The following is a 26,001-nucleotide window of genomic DNA, read 5'->3' as shown; positions in this document are numbered from 1 at the left end:
CACATGCCTGCTCCTCTCTCCCGAAGGACCCTAACTGAGTCAGTCGATTTGTCATTTCATTGTTCACCTCATAAAATATTGGATGTACACAAGAACATTCTGAAACAGCAAGCAGGAGGGCTATTGGCAATGGCGCAGAGAGGTCAGGAACTTGGCCCAAGAATTTACTAACAGAGCACAGGGTCTGGGGCAGAGCTGGATGTGGGATGGGTGGTGGAGGCTGCATGTGGGATCTGTGCACATTTGCTGGCTGGAACAGGCTGTCTATCACAGTTCACTACACTAAGCTCTCCTTAAGGCTCATCTGAGTCAATGTCTCAAAAAACCACCTAGAAAGAAAAGGGAAAGAAATCAATTCCAATTTGTTAGGGCCTTCTGGGTGTGATAAAGTCAACCCCTGTCATCTCCACTGGCTTCCTGCTTCCCCTTAGAAGTGAAAATACCATTCAATTAAGGTAATTAAATCCACCCAAAGAGCTTGGGCTCAAAAACCACACTACAGGCAAGTGGTCAAACCCAGTAGCAAAGCAAACCCCAATGGCTTCCTGTGTAGAGACGGCAGGCCAAGAGGAGAATTGAAACACCTCCTTAACAGCTTCAGAGTATCCTCCCAGCTCTGCACCAGCTACCTGGGCCTCCTCGCATGGGAGGGACCCTGTACTTACTGGCCGAATTATCAGTTCCACTCCTGTGGTTGTCATGGAAAACAGAACTGAGAAGATTGTTGGGGCATGAATAGAAATGAAAACCCTCCTTTCCTCCACCTGTTCTCACCTATACTCAATTCTCCCTTGAACTCTGGCCCATGAGCCCAAGATACACTCTGTGCACCTGAGCCCCTGGGTTAGGGTTTCAACCTGAAGAAGGCACAAGGTGGTCAAGTGAATCCCAGTCCTAGTTCTCTTCTTTGCATGCTAACAGTGAGCAATATCCTGCACCTCTCCATGCTTTTGTTTCTCCACCTAGAAAATGGTGACAATAAGGGCCTGGTCACCACACCTCCTAGGGGTCATGAAAATTAATAAAGATAATGGATAACGAAGTTTGTCCCAAACTGCAGGGTGATGTACAAACATGAGTCATCCCCATATGGACTCACTGTATTGGTCTCCTCTAACTGTGATCCATCTTGGGTTCTAAAAGTTGGTGAGGACTTCAAATTGCAAGGTAAAAACAGATATCCGGCGAAATTTAAATTCCAGATAAACGATGAATACCCATTTTTAGTATAAGTATATGATGTTTAATTATATTGATAGCTCTCAACAATAAAGATTGCATGGGACATACGCTAAAAAAGTATTTGTTGATATAGAACATTGTCTTGACTCTCGAAAATAAAGGTAATAGTGTATTTCCATGTGGATCATTATGGTGGAGTCTCCCAGGGCTACCAATCAGGGCTCTGGTCTGTGGCCTGTCATACTTTCTCAGACAGGTCTAGGATGAGTGGCTGTAGGTGGAGATATGGATCAGGGCCTGTAGGGGGAGACACACACAAATCTCCTCCCCTGGCCAGTTCCTGTCTTCACAGTCTGCTGCAGACCAGCAGAGCTTGGACTGCCTTATCTTTCAGTCCTAGGCTGGCTAGTGGCCAGGAACTCCATGGGAGACAAGAAAAACATGGGGCAGCAGAGATTTTAGCCTTCCATCCCCACACTGCACACTTGCAGCAAGCCTTTGCCTTTGCATCCGTGGGGCCCAAGAAGTATACTCAGCAAGGGTATCTAAAAATGTTGACAAGTGACCACCATGCACCAGGTGTTCTGTCAGTCAAAGATGAACAAAGCTAGTGAACCTTATTCCAAGCGCTCAAAGTTTTCTTGGAAAAAAAATGGATTCACAGCAGAAAAAGTATAATATAACAATGCAAGTAATTTTTTTCTTAATTCTACAAAGAATAGAGCTGAGGAAGAAGTGGTCAACAACTGGTGACCAGGGAACAGAGAGCGATCTTCCAGGCAGAGGGCCTACCACTCCAAGGATCTGCATCAGGATTCATCTAGGCCTGCAGCTCCTTCATCCAGTACACTGTAGGCCTGGAGAGAGGGGGGGCATGGAAAGAGCTCTAGCTCCCCCACAGAGAGCTGGAAGGTCCTGCAGAGGCATTTGTAGGGGACCAGGAGAGAAGGAACAGTGTTTCTGCAAGCATCAGCATATTCCTGCCCATGATAGTTCAACAGCATCACGCAACACAACATTGAAAAGCATTACATGAGAAGACATTTTAGAAGAGTTAGAATTTAGTGGTGACTGTCCAAAGGATATTTAATTGCTCATGGAGAAAAAATTCTGATTCATGGGGATACTTGCTTAGATTTGGTTTGTTTAACATATTCTCATTCAAAAAGATGACACTGGCAATGAGGAGAAGACAGATGGATCAGATAGGGGGAGGCATGAGCAGGAGGAAGAGGGAGAAGTCACAGTGACTCTCAGATGGCTGAGATCCCAAGGGAGAACTTGCTTGTGAAAAGGCCATGCCTTACATTTTAAACGTGTGAGTTTGTGGAATTGTGAAACATGTGTGTGGAGTTGTCCAGTGAGCAGTTGGAAACTGGGGCTGGAGCCTAGACCAGTAGCAGCCTGGCCAGACATGCTATCAGTGTGCAGTTGCTCACTGCGACCCTGGATGTGAGTAAAATTGTCTTATCGAGACAGTAGAGGAGGAAGAGAAGAGGTCCTGGGGCTAGGTGCAGAGGAAAACCAACCATCAAGAAGAGGAAGATAAGAAACTAAACACCCAGGTAGGGTAGGGAGAAAACCGTGCATCCCATGAGTCAAGGTGGGAGAGCTTCTCCAGAAAAAGCCTTCACTGCAGGTTAGAAGCTAAGTCAAATGAGGAGCAAAGATTAACTCCTGGAAAATGCAGCTGGGGAGAGGAACTAAAGGCAGAACAAAATGAGTTAAGGAAATAATGGGAGGTAAGGAAGAGATAAGGTGAATTTAGGAGAACTATTTTAAAGGCTATAGATATAAATAGAAACTTACCATGGTTAAATATATACTTTTGTTTCTGTGTATTTTTTAGAACAAATTTCAAGACTTTGTTTATAACCTGACTCAGCAATACACAGTTTTTCCTCATTCATGTCATCTGAGGGTAACCACACCCTTTTACCTGAAAAGTACTCTATGAGACAGACTTTTCACCAGTTGAGATTGGCTCCCTTCAAATGACCCAAAGCAGTGAGCAAGACAGTTCTATGCTAGCCTCTGAAAAATGCATTTCTCTAGCAATGACAGTGGGTCCATGAACCCAAGCATAGAGAGATAGGTCCCTTAAACGTTCACAAAATAAAAGTCACCATGCCCTCTGCACCTGTCTCATTCTTGTCCACATTAGATGCATAATGTGTCATCCTCATCCCTAAATGGTATCTCCGTGGAGCTGCAGGCATCGGAGTGAGCTCCTATTCGGTAACACAAATGGGTCACTCTGAATTTTTCAGATGGCCTGAAGACCCAAGGCCAGGGGTCCTTCTCAAACAAATTTCTCTTTTCTTGGTTCTTTTCTATGTCCTGGTTTGTCATCCAAAAAAAAAATTCAGGATAAAAATACCACTTCAGAGCATTTCCTCACACATTTATTTGATTTCTGTGTTGGTGTTTTCTGTACACAGAGGCAAATAAGGCACACTTCTTGGTTTAAGAACTTTTATTTCTACTTGAGGAGAGAAAGAAGAAATCACCAATTTCTAAGGCATATGACATATGTGTGATATATGATCTATGGGAAAAGTAAACCCAGTTGCTGTGGGGACACGAAAGGGAGCCTGGGAATCAGGGATGGCCAACTGGATGGTGGCGATACAAAGAACCTTATGAGTCTCCAAAGAAATACACTCCGTAGATTTGAGTTATTATGATTATTAATATTAATAACAAACTACCATGGACTAGATGAATATCCAGGAGCTGTGAGATAAGGAAGGTCTTATAAAAGCCCCGACGATCTGCATTTAAAATTTGCATAGTAGATTTATTTTAATTAATTTACAGTTTGTTCTGAGCACTCTTAAAATTCTCCTGGGTAGCTTTTTGGTTCTTTTAGCTGTCAAAATAGTCAAGCTTCCTGCCAACAATAAATCGAATACTGTGTTACTGCTTGCCGAGTGGATTCAAGTTCGGCCACTCTGATTCTCTTTAGTGTGAAACCTGAGTTATAATTCACATGGAGAGAGGGCCTCTGATCAGATTTGTCCAGCAGAAAATAATTCACACCTGAGCCAATTATATTAGAAATCCCAAAGGCTTAAAATAGGTTCCTGAAGATTTCTTGAACCCATAGACAATTAATGAATATTGGAAGGGCTAAAAATTGGCCTTATATTAGTTTTCACCAAAAATTCCTATGCTTAGAATTCTGTTGAGTTCAAATGTGGATTTAAAAAAAAAAATGAAGGCCAAGAGTATTACTGACATTCAAAGATATCTTTTGCACTGAACATGTGCTTGGTCCTTTGGTTAGTTGCATTGCACTGAAATTATTCTCCCTCTTCATTCTAGATGGGCAGTGATGACAGCAAACATAAGCATGAAAAGAAGTTTTAAAACTACAGATTCTAAAATCTAGAAAGGCAGGCACCAGCAGCCCCACTACTGTGAAAGGTATGGAACCACCAACTCAAGAGCCAACACCTGGAAACACTTTCGGTTGTTAGCTACATACTGAAAAGTCCACTGGGTAGTGGAGGACTGTAGGTAGGGATTGGGGGATGAGGCCAACTTATGACTGTTCCACGTGAACCTATGTAAATCAAATCAGAATTGAAGAAGTTATCCGAATGAAGCTAACAAGAGGGAGTTCTCTCTCTTTCCTGAGGCAGAAGGAATGTGGTTATTTTCTGAGTACTCTAAATATCAGTGAATATCCTTCATTACTGTTTGGAATTATGACTCAAACCCAAGATCGGCTAGGATTCTTTGGCCACACACAACAGAAACAGACTGTGGACAAGTTAAGCAGAAATGGGTAAGTGTTCAAAGGAAATTGGAGCCCTTGTGGACTCAAGGTGAAGGCTGAAGTTCCAGGCAGGGAAGAGCGAACAGAGAGCTCTTTTGCTACAAAGGCCATCCAAGCACGTTTTCATCATATGTCACTCCAAGACAAACGTACAATGGGCCTGGCCTGAGTCTTATGTCTGCACTTGGCCCAGGGTGGCCTTGTCAGGCACCTCGACTTTCAGCCCTACCAAGACTAAAAACCATTGAGCAAGAAAATTTTACAAAAGGTATCAAGTACTTTTCACTTAGAGAAAGGGGATAGAAACTGAGTGTTTAAAAAAATAACAAACATCTGCTAATAGTAGGAGGTATTTAATTGGTGGGGAAGGGGATATTACTTAACTCAAAGATTCTAAATTTAGAACTCCAACTATCTTATTTTCATCTTAATGTGAAAGTGTAGAAACCCCAGTACAGAGTACAGCTATTGCCCCAAATCAAAACCCAACGTTCAGATAGAAGATATTCTGACTCTATCAGTAAGACCTTAAAGAGTAGAAAATCTGACTTACAGTGGCTGAAAACACTAAGGTCCCCCAACCACCTCAATAACACAAATAGTGGATATTGATGATTCTGGAATAAATTCAAGGCTCAGCAGTGCCATCAGGGACCTAGGACTGTTCTTTCTATCCTGCCATCTTCAGCGAATTGGCTTTAGTCATCATTGCTTATTCCTCATGGTTGCAAAGTGAATGTCTCAGTGTCATGAGTTGAATTGTACCACCCTCCCCAATCCATATGTTGAAGTCCTAACTCCCAGGACCTGATAATGTGATCTTTGTGAATAGGGTCACTGTAGATGTAATTATTTAAGATGAGACCATGAGGGTGGGCTCTAATCCAACAGAACTTATGTCCTTATAGAAAAGGGAAATTTACACAGAGGCAAGTACAGAGGAAAGATCATGTGAAGAGACACAGAGAGAGGATGGTGCATTTAAAGATCAAGGAGAAAGGACTGGAGCAGATCCTTCCTTCACAGTTCACAGAAGGAACCTACCCTGTTGACACCTGGATTTGGAATTTCCAGCCTCCAGAACTGTAAGATAATGATTTGTTGCTTAAGCCACCCACTGTGTGCTAATTTGTTATAGTATCCAGAGCAAACAAATAATCAATTCAGGCTTTGTGTCTGCTTTCAAAGAAAGGTGCCAACATAGTGGAGACAACAGAGATTGTCGTCTGATCAGAAAGGCATAAATTTTCCCAGACATCAAAATGCTTCCATCCCAATGACCATAACTGTGTTGCAACCTGACCACTCTGGCTGTGTGGGAGTCTGACAATGTGAGCATTGTCTTCCACAGCTTTTGGAGAGAAGTGAGTGAAGGAGAGGAGAGTGGGGAAGAAGTGAAGTTGGACAGCCAGTGGGATCTGAGGCAGACATGGTCCCTTTTCATGTAGCCTTCTAAAAGGCATACACTGTGGTTTCTGGGGACCAACCAGCCCCAATTTTCAAGGCAAGGCTGAGGAGCATGTAATAGAAGCTTTCCTAGAATGGGTCAGTGGTTCCTTGTCATCTCATTCCATTTGCTAGAACTCAAGGTCCTTTTTTTTCTCCATCAGTCTCTGCTCAGTTCTTTCATTCATAAACACAAGTCAGCCTGTCAACAAATCAGCACTGGAAACTCACCAGAGTGCTGTGGTCAAGAGACGGGAAGCAATAAACCCCAAGGAAGCCTGGCCTACAAGACTGAAATGCAATGCTGCTAGCACTGCAGCATTGGGCCTTTGCAGATGCCTCGTGTGCTTTCCCACATGGGAGCAAGTAGGATCAAGACTCCTGATGTGTGGCCCTCCCGTGGTGGGAGCACCTTCACTTCCAACCCCCTAAATCCCTGATTGTGTTATCTTCTGGCAGACCAGGCAAGGAGGGGAGAGCACTTGCTAGTGATGTGAATGAGCCATTGTGTGACAGTGTTCCATCTGCAACTGGGAACTCACAGCACCCTGCCAGATGATTGCTATCCCAAACACCCACCACTTTGGACCACTCTGGAGTCTGAACTTGCTATTTTGTCTAACTTTCCATACACTCATTTACTTATCCCTGTCCCAGTCCAAACCTGTTCTAGACATTAGTGATATGGTGGTGGTCAGAGTCCCAGCCCAAAGCAACATCCTTGATAGGATCCAAAAGAGAATTCATGTACCACCTCAAATCCATTAGGACGGCTACTATGAAAAATACACCCCCCCCCCAAAACACACACACACACACACACACACACACACACACACACACAGAAAATAGTGAGTGCTATCAAGGATGTGGAGAAATTAAAACCCTCATGCACTGTTGGTCAGAATGTAAAATGGTACAACTGTTGCGGAAAACAGTATGGTGGTTCCTTCTAAAATTAAAAATAGAATTACCATATGATCCAGCAATCCTACCTCTGGATATGAGCCCAAAAGAATTGAAACCAGGATCTGAAACAGATATTTGGACACCCATTTTCATAGCAGCACTATTCACAATAGCCAAAAGGTGGAAGCAAGTTAAGTGTCCGTTGACAGATGGATGGATGGATAAATAGAATGTGATATTTACATATAATTAAATACTATTCAGCCTTAAAAAGGAGAAAATTCTGACACATGCCACAACATAGATGAAACTTGAGGACATTATGTGAGTAAAATAAGCCAATCACAAAAAGACAAATACTGTATAATTCCATTTATATGAAGTAATCATATGGAATAATTAAATTTATAGAGACAAAGTAGAATGGTGGTTGCAAGGGCTGGTGGGAAGAGAGAATCGGGAGCTATTGTTTAATGAATACAGAGTTTAGTTCTGTAAGATGCAAAGTTCTGGAGATGGATGGTGATAATGTTTGCACAATAATGTGAATGTACTTAACACTACTGAACTGTACACTTTAAAAATGGTTAAGATGGTAAATTTTATGTCATGTGTACTTCACCTCAATTTTAAAAAGAGAATAAGAGAATGTAATAAAGGGGATATAACAGAGATATAGGCAAAATTAGGGTGACTTCAGGATGCGGAATCACTGCAAAAGAATGGAGATATACTCCTGAAGGCCCAGAGGCAAGGGCAAGCAGCCTCCCTCTCCCTCCAGGCTCCTACTGACACCTTTCAATGGCCACACCTAAGGGCAAGGCAGAGAGTGAGGGATCCCAGGAGATGAAAGCTCTAGAGGACTGTGCCCTCTTGGGGTGGCTCTGAGACAAGGGCAATCAGCAAACAGACATCTTAATGGCTCGTAAGCTCCTGGTTCATATGGTCTAATGAAGGGATAGGCAACAAAGAAGTAAATTTAATTTTAGGTTGTGCTCAGTACAACAAAGAAAATAAACCAGCCACTGTGAGAGGGAGGAGAGGACACCCCATGGAATGTCAGGGAAGCTCTCTCTCTGTAAAAATTACACATCTGAACTTTAGGTACTATATTAGTCAGGGTTCTCCAAAGGAGCCAATAGGATGTGTATATATGCAGTCATATGCTGATTAACAATAGGGATACATTGTGAGAAATGCATTATGAGGTAATTTCTTCACTGTGTGAACATCATAGATTATGCTTAACAAACGTAGATGGGGTCGTCTACTACATACCTAGGCTATATGGTGTAGCCTATGGCTCCTAGGCTACAAGCCTGTATAGCACTTTACTGTACAAAACAACACACAATTAAGTCAAGCACAACAGAAAATATTACAATCAAGAAATGAGAGGTATGGGACTGCTGCCGGCACAACACAGCATACTGGTTTACAGCAAACTTTCGTGTGTGTGTGTGTGTGTGTGTGTGTGTGTGTGTGTGTGTGTGTGTGTAAAGAATACACTCTAAAATAACTATAAAAACAGCTAGACTGGCATTTGAATAAAAACTGGGCACCAGGGCCCAGCTAAGTTGACACATAAATTCAACTCTCACAAGCACATTACCAATCTAGACCAGTGTGTATTTCTTGTATGTGGCTACTAAGTTGGATATGCTGATCATACCCTGCTCTTCTTCCTTTTGCAGAGAAAAAAACAATCCCACTTTGCAATTGCATCTGATCAAAGGGAAGCTCTAATTTTGTGGGAAGAGGGCTACATCTGACCCTTCTAGAACCATCACTCAGAGGTGCCTGCGGGCTCACCAGACACAGGCTTCCTACCCAGAAGAAAATGCAGGGGAATAAGAAATGCACAGATGGGTTCAGTGACTCCTCGAGTATAGGCAGCGTGCTGGATGATGCAGACAGAGAGGTGAGCAACCTCACAGACCGGGCATTCCGGAGTTTGTGCATCTCAGAAGACACATCCTTCAATGACTCTAACCTGGCCCTGTCTCCGGATATCTCCCGCCAGGTGTCTGGAAATTTTCACCAGGGAACAGTGAGCCACACCCACAGGAAAAGCGGCATTTGGAGCCAGTTACCATCACAAGGCACCGAGCATGCTGGGTGGGCAGCCACATTCCAACAGCTACCCAAGTATGTTCAAGGAGAGGAAAAGTATCCCAAAAGTAGCCCCCCACTGACACCAGCCCAGATTAGACTGGAGGTGCCAGTTTCTGGCCTGAGGAGCAGCAACAAGCCTATTTCCAAAGTATCCTCACTAATTAAATCTTTTGACAGGACCGAGAGCCAACATTGTGATAGCAGGCCTTCTGCCAGCAAGCCTCAAACTCTCAAAAATCCTCCCAAATTTGCTCCTCTTCCAGAAAGTAGTGTAAATTTCTGCTTTGATTCTGCCTTTTTGACTGTCAGGAGGGTACCTGCCGAAGTCTCCAGCACCCATCAGAATAACCACCAGCCCAGCAGGAATCATGGAGAGCAGGAGTCCCCCAAGAGTCCAGAAGCAGCTTGTCAGGGCTCCAGCAGCTTCATCTCAGCACCTGAAAATGTGGCAAACTCATTGGAGTCCAAGTTCCCCTCTCCACCCCACAAACCAGCTACGGGGGAGCCCGGAAGAGGCAAGGAGTGGGCTCAAAAGGGCACCTTCCTTCATAGTGAAAACAGTGCTTTTGAGTCATGGAGTACCCTCCAACCAAGGCTGCCTGAGAGAAAGAACCCTGCTGAGGCTGTCTCTGAAAGCAAATCTCCCAAACATTATGAGGACGCACCCTTGTTAAGAGATCCCAGGGCCCCTGAGTGCAAAGTCTCTCCCTGCCAAGTCCGGTCCAGCTGTGGTCAAGAAGAGAACAGGTTGGCAGCAGGTGCTCTCTCCACACCTGGACCCTGGCTATCTAGGGGCCCCGGAGTTCACATAATCCCTATGGAGGAAAACACTTGCAGCTCACAGCCTGACTCTCAGGTGAAGTCAACCCAGCCACCATGGAGGAAACCGAAGACTCGCAAAGGAGGGAAGGAAATTGTACAAGATGCTTCAGAAGAAAAGACTGACAGGAGAGGCCCAGGCTTGTATACAAAGCACAATCCCCAGGAACAATTTCCAGAAAATGAGGCTCTTGGCAATGCCATGGACCTCGATGAGCATTATAATCCTCCTTTTAACATCAGTAAGCTTCTGACCCCTGTCATACCCACCAAGCATGCCCTGGATTCATCCAACAGTCAGGCAGAGGAGATAACCCCATCACCCCCAGGACAGCTAAATGGATACCAAGAGAAGGAGTCCAGTGAGTGTCCATCTCGGGACAGCTACAAATCCAAAGCCCCTAGCCTGCTGTTCAACCTCAAGGATGTGCGGAAGCGTGTCAAGAGCACTTACAGTCTCTCACCTCTCTTGAAAGGCCTCGATGAGAAAACCAGAGGTAAGCAAGAACCCGTGAGCAATGGCATAATCCTTCCACATGGATTTGAAGAAAGCCCCCCAAATGAGCTTTCTAAGGAAGGACCAGCTGACACTCCTTCTCTGTCACAGGTGGGTACCCAGAAGGACTCTAAAGGTGATCCTAGTGTAACCTCTGCAGAAAACTATATAACCCTTAGCTCACCTCCAGCTTTCACCAAAGGCCCCTTCTGTGTCAACGGGGAAGCTGCAGACAGCAAGAGCTATGAGAAGGAGGCTGCCAATGGAGATTCATATTTGGGCACCCCTGGGTCCAGCTGGTGTCCAGATTCCAGGGAACACTGCCCCAGGAAGCACCTGTCCCTGAAGCTTTGCGGCAGAGAGCCAAAACAACTGAAGACTCCCAGCTTAGAGAATCGGTTCTCAAGATCCATCTCTCAAGAGACTGAACCTGAGAGAGAAGCAGAACTTCAGAATCTAAACTCTAACCAAAAATTCTCCCCAGGGCCCCTTTCCCCTGAGGAGGAAGATGTGTTTTATAGTGACAGCCAGTCTGATTTCATGCCAGGCCTCAAAAGTAAGGCCAACTTCAGCACTAGCTCTTCAGATCAGTCCTTCGCCTCGTTTGAGGATCACCAGAAGGCGTGGTTGGCCGAGAGTCAGCAGGAAGACAGAAGGAATAGCGTGAGTGCAGATGATAGCCAGAAAGATGAGAAGGAGAAAGTGATAGGAAAAGATGAGCTACAGTACTGTGCCTTCAGTAACGGGCACACGTGTGTGGAGGAGCACAGCAAGAAGGAAACATTGCATAGAGAAGGGGAAAGTATGTCTGGAGGGAGACTCAGGCAGGCATCAAGGGAGGAAGGTAACGTCAGAGGCACTTGGATGGCTGGAAATAAGGATGAGGCACTTTCACATGCCAAAGCCCTTACTCCCTCACCATCTTCCACTTCGAACAAGCACATGTTGTTTGCGATTAAAGACAACACCCTCAGGGCCACCCCTGTGATAAAACCTATCATGCTGCCCCTCCTGAGGACCTTGTCCTCAGAGGACCCAATGGGCAGTAGCCACAAAGAGGAGGAATTGCCAAGGCCAAGTTGGAGTGAGAATGCTGGTCTTTGTGCCCCCCAGAGCCAGGACATGCCCAGTACCCCAACACCCACTGGCATGAGGGGCACACACTTGAAGCATGTGGGCTACAAGGGCAGGGAGGACCATGGGTGGGTGACCACTGTGGCCAGGACAGAGACAAAGGGGAATATCTCATCTCCTCTACTAGTAGGAGAGGATGAAGGGCCAAAGCCACTCCCAGATGCCACATGGAAGGTTGTGGTGAATGATGGCAAGAGCAGTTCCACAGACCAGGGGAAGCTGGAGGCTCCAAAGCACATCCCCATGATCGCTTTGCCTAAAATTGATTTAGAAGACCAGCCACCCCTACAGCAGCTCGGAACCTCTTGGGAAAAGCAGACACAAGATATTAAAGGTCAATTTTTGTCTACACCCATAGCAGGGCCTCCAGGGAGAAGATTGACCCCTGGTGAGATGGAAACTTCTCCTAACACCAGCTCTCTGGAGGAAAGCAGTGCATGCTCCCCTGCCACCAGCAGTGTTTGGGATGATGCTTCTCAGGCCCCCAGTGAACTGGGGCTGACTCCAGGGGAGCTTCCCCAAGCCAGCCCCTGGGCCAGCCCCCGGGTCAGCCCCAGTCCTGCCAGAATCTCTCGGAGAGAGGACCTAACACATGCCTTCACATGGGAGGCCAGCTCTGACCCCCAACTTGAGCCATTAGCAGACCTCAGGACACTCTCTCCAAGAGGATCATTGCTGGATGTGGCCACTAGCTCAGCAGGCTTCCTTGAAAAACCGGAGCCTCCAGCTCACCGAGAGAGGGCGGCTACCAAGCCACCTGCAGTTCCTCCCAAAACAGAAAAGGCCCTGCGGCGGGCAAAGAAGCTGGCAAGCAAGAGGAGAAAAACTGACCAGACACAGGAAACGTATGGTGGACCCCGAGAGGAAAAGCCCTACCTGGAGGACCCAGAGCACAGACCTCTTACACCCAGAGAGGGGACCCAGGCCAAGTTCCCCATAGTTCGTTCCCTGCCTCCTCCTGTGCACCGCCACTCAGTGTCCACCTTCTCAGAGCCAGTCAGGAGGCCTCCTGGGAGACCCCAGTCCTTCATGCCCCTGCCCCCTTACCCTGCCACCCAGAAGGTCCTCCAAGACCCCCAGTCTGGAGAGTACTTTGTCTTTGATCTACCACTCCAGGTGAAAATCAAGACCTTCTATGACCCAGAGACAGGCAAATATGTCAAGGTCTCTATCCCATCTTCTGAGGGGGGTTCCCCTGAGCCGCCCCCACCGAACGCTCTTGCTGCCCGCTACATGTTACTCCCTGGCCTCCGGCCCCTGCCGGCGACCACTTTGATGCCACTGCGCTGTTCCTCTCAGCTCTCTGCCCCCACCTTCCTAAGGCAGGGCCATGACACTACTGAGGCAGCTGGCCCTGGGCCCCAGAGTACGCTAGATACTGACCTGCAGCCAGGCCCTGTGCCTCATGGTGACCCCACCCAGAATTCTGCAGGCCAGCGCTCCAATGGGCCTCCCAGGAGCCCAGGGAAGGAGGGGAAAGACACAGCAAGCCTGGGCATCATCTCCACCAATGACCTAGAGGACTTTGCCACAGAAGGCATTTCTTGAGAATTATAGCAAACTAATTCCCCCAATAAACCCAGAAGAGCTTAGTTCCCCCTCCCCCAGAACAATCAATTGCTTACATATACATACATACACAACCTACCACATACTAAACTCTCAAAGGAAGTGGGGATCCTGAGAAAACCCCACCTTAAGGGGTCCCGCGCACCCCTCTTCCTCCTTCCCTCACCCTCCACCCCTGCTTCCTGGGAGGTCACTGCTTGCATGACCCAGTCGCTTGTGAGACCCTTCCAAGACCCAAGATTCACTCCACTTCTTTCTTTTCCCTTCCTGCCTGCCATTCTCTTCTGGCCCTGCGACTAGGCTGAGTCCATCCCGATTGTTCAGAGCTGTTTTGTTCCAGCAACCAACCCACGCCTTCTCAAGGGCAGGCTCATGCCATTGGCAAGCCCTCAAGACCCCCAGGAACATTGTGCTGAGCCCTCCATGGCAAGCAGACCACCCAGCACACCCCACTGTAGGTCAGACATGGCACTGAGGGTTACTCCACCTTATCACTCAGACACAGCAGCCATTTGCAGCTCACCTCCGGTAGAAATGGCTGAGGACTGATCCAAGGCAATCATGTAGAAATGTTTATTTGAATAGAATGGGTTTTCTTTACTGAGAAAACTTTCTTCTGAAAGCTATTTTCTGAAAAAGAAAAAGCTGCCTTTCAAAAAGTGAAACAAGTTTGCAGATGTGATTCTGTCACTGGACTCTTGTCTCTTCTGTGGGCAATGGTGGGTCTCAGATGGCAAGTCAAGGGCCACATGTCCTATAGGCCTTCCATCTAGGCATGCAGACCACTCAGGGTCTTCACATCTGATAGAGCAGCAGCCTCACATCTCCTGCAGTCCTGGTGTCCCTCCTTGATCATTCAACACCTGTCCATCATGCCTTCTCAGATGGACACGTGTCCATCATGCCTTATCGATTTAGTGATCAGAAGCTGTGCTCAAAAGAAAATTGCATTTTCTGCAAGTTCTTGCCTTTGAGGATTTGGAGGAAAGTATCTGAATCACCTCAAAGGAACAGAGCACAGTAACCACCTCAGCACTTCTGGGAGCAGTGCAGGCCTGTGAGCAGATGCCCAGTGCAGGTCTGTGAGCAGATGTCCACTGTGGACAACTGTGCTCAGAGGTGACCCAGGCCAGTCCTCATGGGTTTCCACCTGGGGTTTCCACCTGTAGCCTCTTCATTCTTAAGACGTGGGAAAGATGAGGGCAAAAGCACCTCCCTCCTTATTTAGGTAAATGTGGAGGGGACCATACAAAATGCATTGTCCTTGTTGTTTTGTTTTGGTTTTGTTTGTTTGTTTGTTTGTTTTTGCACAGATGTCATTTTCAGGCTGAGAAGATGGGACAGTACCTGGCTAAGCAAGTCCCAGACTCATACAAACACAGGAACTTTAAGCATATTCCAAATTTGTGGTTTGGATCCAGGAATTTATACCTGTTTCTTTTCCCAACAAGTGTGGCCACACCTTAATTTCATTGTGAAAATATCACACAAATCCCCCAGCCTGATGCCATTAGATTTGTCTACCTGATAAGTCAGCTAGACGAGGAGCCAGCAGTTCAGGCAGGCTATTGTCCATGAAGTCTGCTTCCCCCAGGTCACCCATCAGGGTGCAAGTGAAGAGAACAAAATTGTGATCTTGACTCCACTACCAAATTGCCAAGTGTCCCCTCCACCTGTTTTTATCTTATTCAAGTTGAGAAAGTAATGCCTTATTTTAAAATTCTCAAGGCCCAGGAAGTGCCTAACAAAAAGAAGTATCCCTAAGTTAAAAACAACTATAGTTACAGTAACCATGTCCCCACAAGGAAAACTATACTTTACATAAGGGAAGCTTATGTTTAGGGAAACAGTCATCTTCTGTCTTAGAAGCAAATTGAGCAGGGCTATTGATAGAGCTGAAAATATAAAGGTAGACATTTGGAGATCAAGGTCAACTTGTCAATTCTCTTTGCCCCCTGTGTATGCAAAAGAGGAACAGGGTGTCTGGCAGGATGCAACATCCACTCATATCAGAAAGTAGGGACAATTGCCCCCTCCCTCACCAGAAAGTCAGCTAGAAGGAAAGCTTTTCTTGCCACAGTAAAGTGCTATGTCCCTATGTTCCTAAGAAGCAGATAATTTTGCCTCAAGAAGACAAAAGTTACTGAAGACTAATTCATTTGCAAATGATGTTCTCTTCTTTCTCTTTGCGTAGGGTGGTCATTTATGCCTCTTTTTCTTCCTCTTTCCCTCCCTCCATATTACAAACATTTTTAGAATCCCTGCTCTGTACCAGGCACTTCAATGGGCACTGAAGAGATACCATAATAATAAGATCTGGTCTCTGTACCCAGGGAATTAAAATCTAACAGAGAAGAAAGACCATTACAGTCTCATGTAGTAAGTAACATAATAGAGTGGTCTGAGGAGCATCTAACTCAGCTTGGAAGGAAAGAGGGCTTTCTGCAGGAGATGGCACTAATGCTGAGTCAGGAAACACAAAATAGTACATCAGCTCATGAAAGAACCAGAATTTCCCCAGCTTTAATCTATCAACTAAATAACAATGACATTTGTCAAATACTGATAGATTGTTTTATCATACCAAAGTGGTTTAGCTAATTGTCTTTTATCATTTTTTAATCAGTACAGGCATAGAACCAGTGTAGCCTCCCAAGATAGATCTTTGTTAATATGTCCTTAAGCTTCTGAATAATATTTCATTCATCTGAATTGCCTAGGGGAAAAAAAAAAAACACTATTCGTACCATTGTGTTATGGGCTCTCTAAATAACTCCTGGAGAGGAGACATAAATACAGAGAACCTCCGGGAAACTATCAAAGGTTCTAGGGCTGTTCAGTGGGAAATGACCAAAAGCTCACATTGCTCATCACATGCCCTGTGCCAGCCCCTGAGCGGGGGAGCTTTGAACCTAGCCTCTGTCCTTACAACAACCCAATAGGAGCCACCCTAATCAGCTTCATATTACTGTAAAGGAAGCAAAAGAACTGAGACATGGAATGACATTCACAGTCGCACAGTCACTAAGTGAGGGACCAAGCAACTAACTCAAGCTTCTTTTGCTTCTAGGTGGGCACTTTTATCCCCCAACCCAGGCTTCTGTAAGTGTGGTCCTTGAAACAGCAGCCTCCATATCACCAGAAAGAAACCCAGAATCTCAATTTACATTTTCACAAGATTCCCCATAATTCATTTGCACATTAAACTTTGAGGAGTGTTAGGAGCCTCTGTTAGGCCTGGAATGGAAAAGATTTAGGGAAGATCCATCCTTGTTTTCATGTGTCTACAGCATCGCCATGAATGAGAGAAGAGAAACTTACACATCTGGGTGGGAGAATCACACTTACTGTGAGAAAGGCATCTCTAATGACTACAGCTGTCTCCACAAGGTGAGAGTAGCCTGGGACAACTAAGCTCCCCATCACTGGAGAGGTGCAGTAGAAGCTGATGACTCCTTTTCTAAGACAGGGATGGGTTCCAACATCAAAGTGGCCTAACTACATCTTCTGAGTCCCTAAGCTAATGTGGGGCTCTAGTATGACAATGTTGTAAATTCAAAATCTAAATGGGGAGGCTATATCAGCAAAACATTGAGTGAAACATTTGCACATAAAAGAGGAGCTCTAGGCTAACCCACAATTCTATGCATGCATAAAGCATGTTGGCTCAGATCACACTGTGACATCTGACACAATTATCTTGTGTGGACCTTCTACATCATTTAGATATAAAGTCCAAGGTGAGCAGGGAGAGCTACAGGCCACATCTCCAGAACCTGTCAACACTTGCTTATACATCTGCAGTATCACTTTGGCAGAGCCATCCGAGCAGTGGGTGTCTCCCTTGCATGGGGACTCTGGGTGGATTCAGGACTGGAGCTGACTCTGGTGGTGGTTCCCTCCCTCATTGTTGGCTCCCAAAAGAATGTCCAAGCCTACATTGGCTTTACAATCACCTAGGCACTTGTTAACAGGAAAGTATAAGCCCCACTTCCAATTAACCTCATCTGACTCTCCAAGTATGGGGAAAGAGTAGCTATAGATAGAAAAGCTCCCCAGAAACTCTGATCACCTGGATTCATAAACATCATCCAAAGCAGAGTTCCCGCACCTGGGACTAACACACATGTCCAGGCATTGCCCAGACCCAGAGTTCCACCCAGTGGAGACCCTTGCATGGAGGGTTTGCATTTGGGGAGTGAGAAAACAAAGGCTCTACCTTCTCTGGGTAAAAGCTGTGAACAGGCAAAAGCACAGGCAGGCTTTAGGACTGTCTGGCAAGGCCACTAGCCCTGCCCAGAGCCAAGCCCAGGCATGTCCCAAAGCTCCAAAAAAAAGGCCATGGACTGATCTCCCCGATGAGGCAGGAGGAGGGGCATTGTGAGGGATGAGGGTTTCTTTCTGCCATGGTGAGGTTGGTGCTCTGACCACATTAGCAGACACTGGAGGATTAAGGAGATATGCCCACCATCATCCCCAAGTAGAGCCAACCTTTCTATGTTCATCGCTTGTCCAAATGTAGTTTAGTTTTTAAGTTATTTGACTGTTCAAGCATTGTTCTCAAGCTGTAGCTTATTCTGGGAACTGCCACACTGACACCATTTTTCCAGGTTCTTACATGTCATCGGTCCTCCTTTTGGGTCCCAGCTCCAACTTCCATCTCTCAGTCCCATCATTCCCGAGCCCATAGGTTCTACTTGTTCTCTTTTGAGCCTTCACATCCCCCTTCATAATAAGATTTCTAGGACAGCATTGTTAGTGCCTGCCCTCTTGTCTTCTATGGTCAGTTCTCTCTTTTCCTTGCTCTTCTTATAAACATTAGATTACATGGTCAATCTTACTCAATATCTCTATACTTTGACCAGCCCAGGCTAGATTACTAATCAAAATTGAAAGTGTCAACAAGTCAAGTCAAGAATAACCAAGTGGTCTGCTAGCAGCAACTCTCAGCCAGTTTTGCTGTAAGCAGAGCTGCCATCTCTGTTCTTCCTTGCACTGATAGCCTGTTGTACACCTATGTTAGGAGTAGATCTGAGGGACCACCACCTAGCCAAGTGATCCACTCTATACAGCGATGTGATTTCTTTGGGCCTCCCTATCTGTCCTGACCCACACATGTTTACCACATCTCAGCTACCAAGCGTGCCGATTTCCCAGAAGGTGGACATCTTCTGATGGAAACCTTTTAATCAATGTTCAGTATCACTGGTCATTAGGGAAATGCAAATCAAACCAAGAGTTAGTATCACCTGACAGCAATTAGGATGGCTACTATTAAAAATAAAGTGTTGGCAAGGTTGTGGAAGAAATTGGAATCCTTGTGCATTGCTGGTGGGAATGTAAAATGGTGACGCTACTGAAAGAAAATGTATCATCATTACTCAAAAATTTAAACAGAGAATTTCCATATGATCTAGAAATTCCACTCCTACGTAGATACATAAAAGACCTGAAAGCAGGAACTCTAACAGGTATTTGTGTACCCATGTTCACAGCAGCTCTATTCGCAATAGCCGAAAGGTGGAAACAACTCAGTTGCCAATCAACAGAAGAGTGGATAAACAAAATATACAATGGAGTATTATTCAGCCTTAAAAAGGAAGGAAATTCTGACACATGCTACAACATGGATGAACCGTGAGGACATCATGCTGAGGGCAATAAGCCAGTCACAAAAAAACAAATACTGTATGATCCCACTTTTACAAGGTAGCTGAGTAGTCAAATTCATAAAGAGAGTAAAATGGTATTTGACAGGGTGTTGGAGGAGGGAAATTGGGGAGTCGATGTTTAATGGGTACAGAGTTCCAGTTGGGGAAGATCACAAAGGTCTAGAGATGGATGGTGGTGAATGGCCTTAATGTACACATAAAATGGTTAAAATGATGAATTTTATGATGTGTATATTTTGCCACAATATTAAAAATAGAACCCCCAAAAAAGTCTTTTGACCAGCACAAACATCTCATTCACCCTGAGGCCCCAGCACAGCACCAGCATTTGAAGGAAAACATTGGCCCTTGTCCAGAAGAGCACAGACTGGGCTCCATATTCTCCTGGAGACAAAGGCACAGGGGCCAGCATAGGGCAGAATTCAGAATTATGGGTCATGTGGAAGTTGGATGGGCCTGCTCAGAGCCACGCTCTCACGATAGCAGAGCAACTATACCTGACTCCATAGAGAAAAATGGAGGAAGAGGAAACATCAGGGCTCTGCCTCCCAAACCAGGTCCTCCCCTTCCTGGTTCCCAAACTTACCAACCACAGTCCTTGGCACTATCCCCACTGTTCCTGATCCCTTACCCCCAATTCAGTATGGCACCAAACCCATCAGTTCTACTTCTAGGCATCAATCACTGCATCATTCATCTGAACCCCACCCCTCACCCTGACTACTGCTCCCTCACGGCCTTCACTTCCAATATGACTCCCTTCTAAACCACAACTCCCCACAGAAAACAAAAGGCCAGAAATAATGCCCTACCCTGATCTATAATGTTCTAGGGCATCCTGCTCACCTCTGCAAAAAGTCAGGGTCCAGAAGAGGGCATGCAAGGCTGCCACATACTGGGTCCTTAGTCCTCAATGGCTTCATCACCTGCCTGTTCCTACAACTCCCTTGGACTCCAGCTATCCTGAGCTTCTTTGACTTGACCCATTTCTAGCCCTTTGCACATCCTTTGATCCCTCCACAGGAGATGTATTTGTGTAGGGGGTTGGGGACAGGGAGCAGAAGGAAGGTCTGTGTCCCTTTGCTCACTGGCATGCACCCAACAGAATAGAGTCGGTGTACAATTCTGAGGCTAGGCCAGAAAATGTCATGCTTTTTCCACCAGTCACTAGAATGCATGCTCCTCAAGTCCCCAGCCTCCATGGAGCAGTCCAAATACTATGGGTTACACTGTTATTAAGAAGCCAACACTGGCCTATGTGGAGATGGCCTGGAGAGGCCCTGAGACAATATGGAAAAAGAGGGAGAGACCCCAGTCCTCCTATTCCAGCTCCTACCAATGACTTCTAGAGTCAGAACCACTTTACCAAGCTGTTCTCAGATTCCTGACCCAAAAAAGGTGAGAGAGAGATAATAAAGTGATTGTTTTAAGCCACTAAGTTTCAGGGTAGTTTATCACACAGCAAAAGATAATTAGAGCGCTCTCTTTCTTTCGTCCTCTATTCCCTCTCCACTCTCACCCTCCCTCAGACCCTCACCCTCTCTTATCCTATTTCTTTGTAGCCTAAGGTGACACACCTTAGGTATTATGCTCCCTTAGAAGGCCACCCCCAATGCCCTAACTCCTGACCATGCACTTCACTTTCCGAGTCCACCAGCATATGTGCTTCCCCCATCACAGTACATACTGTAATTGCCTGTTAAACTGTCCACTCAGTGGTCAGTTTGTGAAGGAGGAATCTTGCCCATCCACATTATTGCTGCATTCCCAGTGGCTAACACAGTGCCAAGTCCAAGATAGGCAGTAGGTAAACATCATTGAATTCAGTGGAATTCTTATTTTAAATTGAAATGTTGAAACCAGTAAAACTAATCTTTTGGAAGAGCAACTGATGTCATTTTGTCCTTATTTCCTTACTTTTCCACCTAGTTGCTGATAACTAGTCCAAGCCAGAGCAAGCGCTGCTCCGTGACCCCACAAGTGGGGTCCCAGGGACCCATGGCCCAAGAACAGATGTTCCACAATGTAATCCATAAGTAAACATTTAGATTTAACTAATGTTCTTTGATGAGAAATCCCATACTTGCCAACAAAAGAATGCCAAAAGGCTTGCCCAGCATCCACAAAAAAATTCAAAACCCGAATGAGAACCAATATATTATCTAATTTTGTGATGATGAAATGATGAGGACATTAGACAAATTACATTAAGTGGAAGTGGCGAATATACCTGAATTTATTGCCACTGGGAGGGCTTGGAGTCAGATCACAGTTTTCTGAAGTGTTTCATTGTTTTTGGCTGCCAAGTGGGAAAGCCAAATTAGTATAGATGGGGTTTTAACTCATAACTCTCCCTAAAAAATCAAGGGTACTCTCTTTCAAGTCGAGAAAGGTAGATTAAGCTGGTTATCTCTCTTCTCATTTCCCTTTAACCCAATGAAACTGTCTAATGTTAGTTCCATAGATGGAGAAATAAATATTATGATAGAAAATGGCTCTAAAAGATACATAGTATCAATATCTAAGGTATCCATACATCCAGCTTAAACTCTATAATTAGGATTTGAATATTACCAACCATGGAAGAGCTTTAGAACATTCTAGAGGAGACACTGCTTGACATCTTCACATCTCAATTAAGCTCTCCATGAGTTTTTGAAACAGAGTGACTCCAAAGGGCTTTGGGAAGTCAAATCAGCTACTAAAAGATTTTTCATGTCTCCAAAAGTGTCAACAGCTTCCATTGAGTATGTTCTCGATGCTTCAAAAATTTAAAACTAGTTGACCCCAGCTAAGTACTTTTGTTAAAAGAATTGACTATGCTGTATTCTCAGAGCAGGTTATCTTTGCTAACCTGGCTGTCCCATCCAGCCCTGAGACAGGCCTTTCCCTCTTACACTCTGCATGGCAGTGAGGGAGGGGAGCAGGGTAGGATACACCAGAACTCAGGAGGAAGGAAGAAAGAAACCATATGCTATCCCCTCCAAAAATGTCTACAACATATGTGAACCCGATCTGAATCCTCTCAGCTATTGGCAAAAGATGCAAAGAGAAAAGATTTTTCTAAGTAAATCTGAGCCCCATGTTGATGGCCCTGAAGATTTGCTAGGTTCAAAATAACTCTCAATGCAACTCTCTTCTCTCTGCCACTCTAGCAAACCAGAAGAGATGTGTTCCTCCAAGGTGACTTCAGTAGGTCCATCCAATTTGCCCATTTGTATTTAAATCAAGAGTCTTTAGGATTTTTAATGAAAACGTGGTATCAATAGGAATCTGCTTAAGAATAATTTTATCATATTCCATAAATAAGCTTTTAGGTGAATTGATCAAACACTTAAATTAACCATTATTACTAACTTAACTACACATTGTAAAAGGATGGAGCTTCTGCCTCCACTCTTGGCAACAGATATTCTTCTGCACTAAACAACAGTTTTTAGACATTAAACAACAGGCAGCATAGGACTGGGATCCTGAAGAGGAGGGAAACAAACAAGGCGAGCCCTATGATTTTACCAGCTTATTGTCTAGAGGCTGCAGTACAGGGAAGGGGAACCCAAACAGCCCAGTAGTCTGGCTTTGTGAATATAGAGACTAGAGTTTAGAGAATCCATGAAAGCCAGAATTTTCAGGGCAGCGTATTGGGGAAGAGGAGGTTACACAAAAAGAAAGCTCTGGAAATCTGCAGAAGGGGTCCCCTTGAGTCTTTTTCTAAGTAGTGATACACATATGTTTAAAAAGAAAACATCGATGCCAGGAAAAACTCACCAGAAATGCATAGACAGAACAATTCTCAGATCTTACACAAAGTTAAGAATGGCTCATGACCCACTAATCAGAATGAAAATACCGCCTAGAACACAGGGGATTAGGTAGAGGCTTCGGAAGAGCATCACCTTAGTAGTGGGACTAAATAAATCTTAGAATAAAGGCTCAACAAATCTGCCCTTAAAAAGCTTGAAAACAAGACTTTAAAGCTGCAATGTTTAATATGGTAGCCACTGCCCAAATGTAGCTATTTAAAATTATGCACTAGCCATATAGATAGTGCTCAAGAGCCACTCATGACTACCATTTGAACAGCACCGATTACAGAATATTTCATCATCAAAGTAAGTTCTAAAGGATCCAACTGATTCCAAGTAACCTAGGTGTTCACCAGACAGAACTCATCTCCATTTAAAGAATACAACAGGTCTTATATTCAGGTCCTTAATCCATTTTGAGTTAATTTTGGTATATAATGATAGACAACAGTCTAGTTCACTCTTTTGCAGGTGGCTTTCCAATTTTCCCAGGACCATTTATTGAAGAGACTTTCCTTTATTAATTGTAGGTTTTTGGCTTTTTTTTTGTCAAAAATTATCACTTATATATGAGATATAAACCTAAAAGCAACAAATGAACAGGACGAACAAACAGATTCATAAATGCTGACAATAGACTAGTGGTTACCAGAGGGGAGAGGGGAGACGGGAGGTAGATGGGGTAAAAGGGGTCAAATATGTGGTGACAGAAAGAAATCTAACTATGGGAGGAGAACACACAATGTAAATATATATATATATATATATATATATATATATGCCTTACTGTTAAAATGTACAGCTGAAACCAGATTTCATTAACCAAAGTCCCCATAAAAATAAATAAATTAATTAAAAGAATAGAATATAACAAAATCTAGCAACCAGTAATGTATAAATGGCAATATTCTGTATTCAATTAAATATTACTAACGTGCAAAAAGCAGGAAAATATTGTAACTGAGGTGGGGGGTCATTCAATAGAAACAGATCCTAAAATGAAAGAAAGAATAAATGAGCAGCAAAGGACATTAAAACAGCTCTTCTAAATATATTCTATATATTCCAGAATGCAGAGGAAAACATAAGTATAATGAGAGAATTTTAAGATATAAAAATGTAACCCAATGGAACTTCTAAAGATAAAAATACAATGAATTAAATAAAAATATACTGGATGAGATTAAAATCCAATTAAATAAATAGAAGAAAATAATAAACTAGAAGATATAGCAATAGAAACTGTACAGAATAAGACATATAGAAAAAGACTAAAAAAATTAGCAACCTTTGGGATAATATCGAGAGGTTTAATATGCACTTAACTGAATTTTTTTAAAAAAAGAGAAGAAAAGGGAGGAGCATTAAAGAAAAAATGATTGTTTTTTTCAAAATTTGATAATAAAAATAAATCTAAAGATCCAAGAAATTCCACGAACCCCAAGCAGAATAAATCTTTAAAAAACAAAAACAAGTCAACCAATGTTAAAGAGAATACATTATAAACAACTACATAAAAAATAAATACTACATTCAAAAGAACAAAGACTTTTGATGGCAGACTTATCATTAGAAATTATGAAAGGAAGAAGACAGTAGAGGAACATCTTTAAACTATTGAAATAGTAAGGAAATACATTATTGAACTAGAATTCTTTGTCCAGCCTCAAAAAAAGTCTTTTAAAATTAAGGTTTAATAAAGACTTTCAAACAAACAAACAAAAAAAAACAAAACTGAAAGAACTCATCTCTGGAGTATCTGTACCTCAAGAAATAAAAAAATAATTTCTTTAGGCAGAAGGAAAATAATTCCAAATGAAAATCTGGGAATCTGGGTTTATGTTAAGGAATTCTAAACTCTAAAAATGATAAATATATGGGTAGATTTAAAAGACTTTCTTCTCATATTTAACATATTTAAAAGATAATTGTCTTAAACAAAAAAAATGATAATGTAGTGTGGGGTTTATAGCATAAACAGAAGTAAAATATATGTTAACAGTAACACAGGATGAAAGAAGGTAAAGGGATTAATATCGTTATAAGATTCTTAGGTTAGAAAAGTAGGATAATCTTATTATAAGTTAAAGATTACATCATAAACCTTGGAACAACCACTACAAAAAGAACATATGAGATATAGTTAATAAGCCAATACATAGTAAAACAATATTATAAAAAATAATTCACCCAAAAGAAGAGAGGGGAAAAGAGAGAACAAAGAGGACAATGGACAAATATCAAGATAGTAGATTTAAACCCCAAATGTTATATCAATATTAATTATGTCAAACAGAAATGACCTAAACATGCCAATTAGGAGACAGAGATGGTCAGATTGAATTTTAAAAGAAAAAGAAAAAGCAAGACTCAACTATAACCTGTCAGTAGACATTCACTTTAAATATAAAATCACAAATCAGTTTTCAAAAGTAAAAGCATGGACTACGGCCATGTCACCCTGCACAAGCCCAATCCTGTCTGATCTTGGAAGCTAAACAGGGTCGGGCCTGGTTTGTACTTGGATGGGAGACCGCCTAGGAAGACCAGGTGCTGTAGGCTTAAAAAATAAGAAATAAGGGATTGTAAACTGACAAGGTCCTTGCAATCTGTGAGGTCAATCAAGGATTGCCTCGTGAGAAAAGAAAAAGGAAAGGAAAGGAAAAATATGTGTAAAAGGAGCAAAAAAGATGATTATATATAATGATTAAGGAACCTGGTTAAAAATGAGCTTCAAAAATACATAAATAAAACTGACACAATGACAAGGAGAAATAAAAAAAACATTACAATTAAAGATTTCAATATCCCTCTCAATAATTTATACAAGTAGACAGAAAATTGGTAATGATGAAAAGAGTTGAAAAGCAGTATTAACCTAATTGATCTAATTGACACCTATGTAGCACTTTGACCAACAACTTCAGAATAATCATTTTTTTCAAGTACACATGAAACATTTACTAAGACAGACCATATTCTGGGCCATAAAGCAAGTTTCAACAAATTTTAAAACAATTCAAATAATACAAAGTATGGTTCCTGACCAAAATTAAATTAAATTAGAGA

The 26,001-nt window shown here is 43.4% G+C and overlaps 1 protein-coding gene and 1 pseudogene across 5 annotated transcripts in view; both read left to right on the top strand.

Annotated features, from left to right (window-relative positions):
- Positions 1-19,483, top strand: part of CUNH10orf71 (chromosome unknown C10orf71 homolog) — a 30,129-nt gene extending 10,646 nt beyond the window's left edge. For 2 of the 5 annotated variants that reach the window (XM_016140966.2, XM_016140965.2), the window contains 2 exons: positions 4,510-4,611; positions 9,016-19,482. In XM_016140966.2, coding sequence (XP_015996452.2) covers positions 9,162-13,433 — 4,272 coding nt within the window. In that variant the 5' untranslated portion in view covers positions 4,510-4,611; positions 9,016-9,161 and the 3' untranslated portion in view covers positions 13,434-19,482. The other 3 variants (XM_016140969.2, XM_016140968.2, XM_016140967.2) reach the window with 3 other exon arrangements.
- Positions 19,484-25,375: 5,892 nt separating this feature from the next.
- LOC118604349 lies at positions 25,376-25,494 on the top strand (annotated as a pseudogene).
- Positions 25,495-26,001: the final 507 nt, after the last annotated feature.

This window comes from Rousettus aegyptiacus, unplaced genomic scaffold (genome assembly GCF_014176215.1).
Source record: "Rousettus aegyptiacus isolate mRouAeg1 unplaced genomic scaffold, mRouAeg1.p scaffold_m13_p_6, whole genome shotgun sequence".
Classification (NCBI taxonomy): Eukaryota; Metazoa; Chordata; class Mammalia; order Chiroptera; family Pteropodidae; genus Rousettus; species Rousettus aegyptiacus.
Note: the sequence above shows the minus strand (reverse complement) of the source record. Positions and strands in the feature narration are given on the sequence as shown.